Consider the following 6000-nt stretch of genomic DNA (forward strand, 5'->3'; position numbering starts at 1 on the left):
ATCAGCAAAAAGGGCCTAAAGTTTCCTTCTGGGTCAGCCAGAGATCCCCAGAGCCGCTGGCCCGCCCAGTACAGAGCGGCCTTGCTGGTTCTCACCCCTCCTCCACTGGCCTGCCTGTTCTTCAGGATGAGTGAAATGGTCCACTGACCCCTGAGGAGCAAAAGGGCATGTTCAACTTTTTCAGACGTTAAGGACATTCTCAGTGACATCAGAACTCAGCCCTCAAGCCAGCAGTCCCAGACGGAGAACAGGGGCAAGGCCTGGCCATGTGTCCCCTACCAACTTTAACCTGGTCTTTAAATGTACCAGCTCCAGTGGGCTCCTTCCTCCTGCCCGCTGAGTGCTTTGTCTTCTTCCCATGTCTTGGGAGAGATCTGTCTCTTCTGACAGACTTGAGATTCCAGACCGAACTTTCCCATGCCACCGTCCCTCAAAATAGCCCGCGCCGAGCTGTATTTATAGCTGTGTGAGACTCTAATGGGCCAATTTGTTTGAATTTCCACTGCTTTTGTGTTGAACTTACCCCTCACCCGTGGGCAGTCTCTTCAGCCCTTTATTGATGGGGTGTGTTCGGGTGGAGGGGCCCGTGTTCAAGATGGTAGCTGTATAGAGAGTGGGGACTGTTTTGCATATTTACTGTTCTTTCAAGCCGGTTTTTTGAGAGAGAGAGAAAGAGACAGAGAAAGAGGTTTCTGTAAGTAGCCGGGACAATGAGAACAAGGCCGGCTGTATGCCAAGCATGGGATCCCGGCCAAAACACATATCATTAGCTTGGACCAGCTATAAGCAAGGAAATGAGAAACATATGTTGGAGAGCAAGGTTAGGAGTGAGGGACTATGGGTCAGTGACAGTCGCCCTAAAACTTTTCCCTTGTTCTTCAGCTGTGGCCTGGTGGTGTCAAATGTCATTTCAACTGCCTTGATTTCTCATGGTGGGGCTGCATGTGGCTTTTCTTTTTTTCTACTCCTGCTGTTTCCTGATGGGAGATTTTGGGAGAGGAAGAGAGAACAGGCAGGGGAGGGCCTGTGTGGTAGTTTCTCTCTGTTCTGGGAAAATAACCACCTCGTTTCCCGTGATGCTCTCTGAATTCCTCACCTTTCCTGAAATAATGGCTGGGTGTCTCTCAAACTTGGATTTGGATCACTAGTGAGGCAAGAACGAAGGGAGGCTTTGCGCGTTTTTCCTAAATATAATTAGATGCGCTCATTACCTCACACTGAAGGACTTTTGTCCCGAGATGGCCGTATCCACTCGCATTTTATCATATTAGCAGCTATTTTTGCCCTGACACTTTCGTCCTTTCCTCTCCTGAGAGATCTGGAGTTGATTTTGTGAGTCTGAAGGCCACACCCAGGGAAGCCCGCCTGGCGGAGCACTGGATGCTGGGTCTGCATTCCTTTGGCCCTTCCCGATTCCCATTCGTTTTCCTTAAAGTTTTCCCCGGACAGTTGCTAACAAGGCTCTGCTCTCTCCCACTGCAGGGTCAAGACTCCTGTTCTCTATAAAATGCAGATGAAGAACAGTATCACATGAAGCTCAGAGGCGGTCCCTGGAGAGCAAGATGTGGCTACTGTTCTGAAGTCGACCACAGACAGCTCTAGACGGCTGCCAGGAAAAGTCATCAGGCTCAGATGCCCGGCTTTGGCCAGAATAACACAATGGCCATGAACTTATCCAGCTGTTCCCATTAGGGAAATGGGTGGAGGTGGAAACCAGGCCATTGCAAGCCTGGATGACTGAGAGTAGAGGGAAAAGGCTCTTGCATAAAGCCCCTCCACTTTGCCTTCTTTTATTATCTGAGGATCAGTGTTAGGGTGAAAACCAGTTAAAAAGAATTAAAACATCTAGACACTGGTTCTCTTTTTCTTCCTTCTTCAGTTTTTCTGCTGAAAATAAATTTTGTGCTGAGTTTTTGGCTCTTAAAATTCCTGGGTGTGTGAGTGTCCTGAAGGTATCAGGCAGAGGCAATGACTCGCTTGGGGTAAACCAGGCAAGCCTGTTTCCCCTGGAGGGACTATCTTCACTTTTTTAGCCTTCTTTATTTCCCCCCTTCTTCTCCCCAAACTGCAGCTTCTGACTAGCAACTTTCTCTTCTCTCCATGGACACTTACTTCCTTGGTCACAGGAGGAAGTCTTATTTGCTATTTCCTTCTGTGCACTCCATGGATCTAGATGTGTGTGTGTATCTACTGCACTAAACATGGAGGAATACGGTCAAACCGTAACATGAAAATAATGGGTAGTTAAGTCTTAAAATAATGGTGATGCAGGATCCTGGTGCTGTTAGGTGTCCATGAGCTAGTTCCAACTTAAAGCAACAAAAACATGTACAGCAGAACCAACCCAGCCTGATTGTGTGCCATCCTCAGCAAAGTCTAAGGTGTGTAAGCCCACTGTTACAGTGTGCCAGTCTGTCTCCTCAAGGGATTTCCTCTCTTTAGCTGATCCTCTCTATTTCCAAAATGTCTTTCTCTGGGTACTGGCCCCTCCTAATACTGTGCCCCAAATGAGGTGAATGTTCACCATCTTTGCCTCTGAGAAACATTTTGTCTGCACTTCTTCCAAAAAAATGTGTTCGTTCTTGTTGCCACTCATGGTATATTCAGAATTTTTCACCAATACTACCATTCAAAGGCATACATTCTTGGATTTGCCTTAACCACCACCTAACCTTCACTTGTATTCGAAGCAACTCAAAATGCCTTGGCTCATGTACTATACGATCCTTGTGAGGTGCTTGGTAATTTTCCCATTTCAAGGGATTTATTTCTTTCTCCTTTCCTGCCCTTTAATGGTTAAAAGGACTGGTCTTAGGTTTGTGCCTACATTCTCTGAGTTCTTTCGGTGTTTGGAAGCCTGTCAAATATCGATGCAGCCAAACCCTGCCTCAAATCCCATCATTTGATATCATCTCCTCTAGTACCACCTTCCTCGTTGAGTCACATTCACTCATTCTTGGAACCAGTAAGCCCTTTTACCTGGACCTTCCACGTCTTCTCTTGCTCCATTTCAGTCATGCCATGTAGCAGGAGTCTTAAAAAGCTCAAGTTAGATTAAAGGTATTTCCCTGCTGAAAACTGCTAGACATTGACAGTTTCTCCAATTTGATTGTGAGACTTCTTTCACGCTTTATATTCCAGGCAAACCACTAAAGTGGGGCTAATAATACTGGAACCCTGGCAGCACAGTACTTAAGCACGCTGCTGCTAACAAAAAGGTTAATGGTTCAAATCTACCAGTTGCTCCATAGAACAATTAAGAGACTCTTCCTTAGAAGGGAGCTCTTCCTTGATTAGACTTTTTAAACAGGTTCCCAGCTTTTTAACATTCATTCTATCGGCTTTCTCCGAAATACCCTATTTGTTTACTTCACGTAATTTTTATTTTTTTCAAATCTATAGTCCTATATTATTTCCTTGCAAGAGGGCAGGGTTAGCTCTGTATATTTCTATCTAGCAAAGACATTGTGGTGAATGAATGCATAAATGTGATGCTTCAGTCCTACCCTGAAACCCAATGCAACAGGGAGGTACAAATGACTTAATAATCACTCATTCCCTCTCCTCTTCCTAGATCAGAGTCATGCACAGAGCAACTTGTCTCCTGCGCCACTCTCTTTTCTCCAACTCCACCTTCATCTATTCTCCTCTCCTTTTGTGATTATTAACTCTGGTCTCTTGGCATTGAAATTAGCCACCCCACCACTGCCCTAGGATTTGCTATTTATGTAGGCCAATATCTCCTTTGAGAGGCTCCCACATTCATTGGTATGTAAATGATAAATAATAGAATATGCAATGCCCAAAGTGAGAGTGATGACTTATACCTGCTCATCTGCCAAGTTAGAAGGGTTTGGGGATGAATTAACTCATCATCTACCATTAAGAGATCAATGTTGATGCAATTATTACTCCATGAATATCCAAGATCAGGTATCTTATAACTCTACCTGAAAGCCCGAAGTAGTGGTAGGAAATCAGGTGGAGGTGACATCATGGTGTCCATTTGCGATCCTTATCACAACTCATTATCTGTCTATATTATATTATAGTATATTGAAGCTCAGTAACATGAGCTAAGAAGGAGTAACCTGACCTGTCCTCATGAATCTCTCGCTCATAGCCAAGAACACCAAAATGGAAAATGCCTTCAACTAAATTTTTTATTATTTATTGATTGAGAGCCTACCCCCTCCCTCTTTCTTAAACCCTCCATGCACTTTGCTAATTACGTCTTTGGAAATAATTTTGGTTTTCCATTCACTCTAATGCTGCCACCTTTGGGAAGAAATGTAGCAGTGATGGAACTTAAGCTGAGAGCTAAGCTTCTCATGGAAGTGCTGGTTCAGGCCTACCCTGAAATCTAATGCAATATGAAGACAATGATGCAATTATGAGAAATAGCAAAAGGCTTGCATCAGAAGGATTCTCCTTCATCCATAGAAGATGTGAGAGAACAGATGTCTTTGTCATTTCACCCTTAGATCCACTGGATTTGTATTCTCATTGTGGCCAAGCCATGCAACAAAGTTTGTCCCATCAGCACATTTGAGGTACTTCGTTCCTTGATTAAAGCCACTAATTTATCTGAAGATAAAATATTTTTCTCTTCTGAACTAGAGTATCTAATGATTTTGGTTATTAAGAAAAAGCCAGGTGGTTATTATTTCCTTTCAGAAGAAGAAAATGCCTTTCATGATATGCATAAGACACTCCATCGTAGATATTCGAATGGATAGAAGATAGCTAGATTTTAATTATGGGGATTTGGGAACAAAACAGAATGAAGACGTCCAAAGGGAAGGAGAAAATGTTTCCTTAATGTGAAACAAGACAGAGAATCAGAGTCCAAGTCCTCCTATAGAAGGGTAAGCAACGGACAGCTGACTGAAAAGGTTGGAAGTTTGAACCCACCCAAAGGAGCTTTGGAAGTAAAGTTTGGTTATTGGCTTCTTAAAGGTCATAGTCTTCAAAATCCTATGAAGCACAGTTATACTCTATAAAAAACAATGGGTTCCCATGATTTGAAACTGACTTGACAGCAAGTGGCTTGGTAGTTTGGTTTTTACAAACACACACACTCATACACACACCCCACCTATCACAACAGAACTTTAAGTTTAGAAATAATTTTTCTTGAATGACTACTAAACATTACATTGCAATTTTGAGAATACAGGTGTCCTTCTCAAGGTTGGGAAGAATGCATCACCGGTAAGATCTCTGTCTAAAGAGCCAAATTATTGGAGTGAGGTCAACATTAGCAATGTTGCTATGTCAGAGATTCTACCTTTCCACAGATAGCAGACTAGACCAAACTAAGTTTTTTTAAATTAGATTTGAGTCAAAGAGGTAGCCAAGCTCTGTTTAAGCCAACAACAAAAAAAGTAAATATTGATTGTCTACTAGGTATAAAGAATTAAAAAAGATACAGGCTTTGTTCTTAAGGAATTTATAACTTAGTGGAGGTATCAGGCATATAAACCACCTTTAATGTAAAGCATTACAATAGAAAGGACTGAGGAAGGAATGTGGGCAATTAGGGTTGAGACTTCATAGGGAAAGACTTGTCAAAGATGCTGCTGCATAAAACAGCATCAAATGTGGAAGAAGTTTCCACTAGTAGAAGCAGGCCACTTCCTGGTAGGCACCAAAGAACTATTCTAACTTGTGGGACCAGCTTGCTAGTTAGGTGCTGAAACCCACCTAGCCGTAACTTTGACCATGTAGTTCTATATTTATCCTCTGATGGAACAGAAATTAACTTAATCTATCACACACACTAGATCTGAAAATGTCAGATTAAATGCACCAATTTCTTCAACTCTTTCACTTATAGAATAATCCCCTAAATCCTTCAATAACTGAGTATTCTTCTTTTGAACTTTCTACTTTATCTCTGTCCATCTCTGTATGAAATACTGAAAATAGAACATAACATTTTAGACATATGCTGACCACTAAGATAATTTCTCCACTTCTCATGATCTATCCATCCAA

General features: G+C 42.5%; 2 protein-coding genes across 2 annotated transcripts in view; both read right to left on the reverse strand.

Annotated features, from left to right (window-relative positions):
- Positions 1 to 1258, reverse strand: part of LOC102875966 (chromosome unknown open reading frame, human C16orf47) — a 50316-nt gene extending 49058 nt beyond the window's left edge. Inside the window, 1 exon segment of the mRNA XM_006903790.1 lies at positions 1212 to 1258. Coding sequence (XP_006903852.1) covers positions 1212 to 1258 — 47 coding nt within the window.
- Positions 1259 to 1537: 279 nt separating this feature from the next.
- Positions 1538 to 6000, reverse strand: part of LOC102876364 (alpha-enolase-like) — a 52138-nt gene continuing 47675 nt past the window's right edge. Inside the window, exon 2 of the mRNA XM_006878877.1 lies at positions 1538 to 1640. Coding sequence (XP_006878939.1) covers positions 1538 to 1640 — 103 coding nt within the window. The remainder of the gene's footprint in view (positions 1641 to 6000) is intronic.

This window comes from Elephantulus edwardii, unplaced genomic scaffold, assembly GCF_000299155.1.
Source record: "Elephantulus edwardii isolate Elephantulus edwardi_28Jun2011 unplaced genomic scaffold, EleEdw1.0 scaffold00001, whole genome shotgun sequence".
Lineage (NCBI taxonomy): Eukaryota > Metazoa > Chordata > Mammalia > Macroscelidea > Macroscelididae > Elephantulus > Elephantulus edwardii.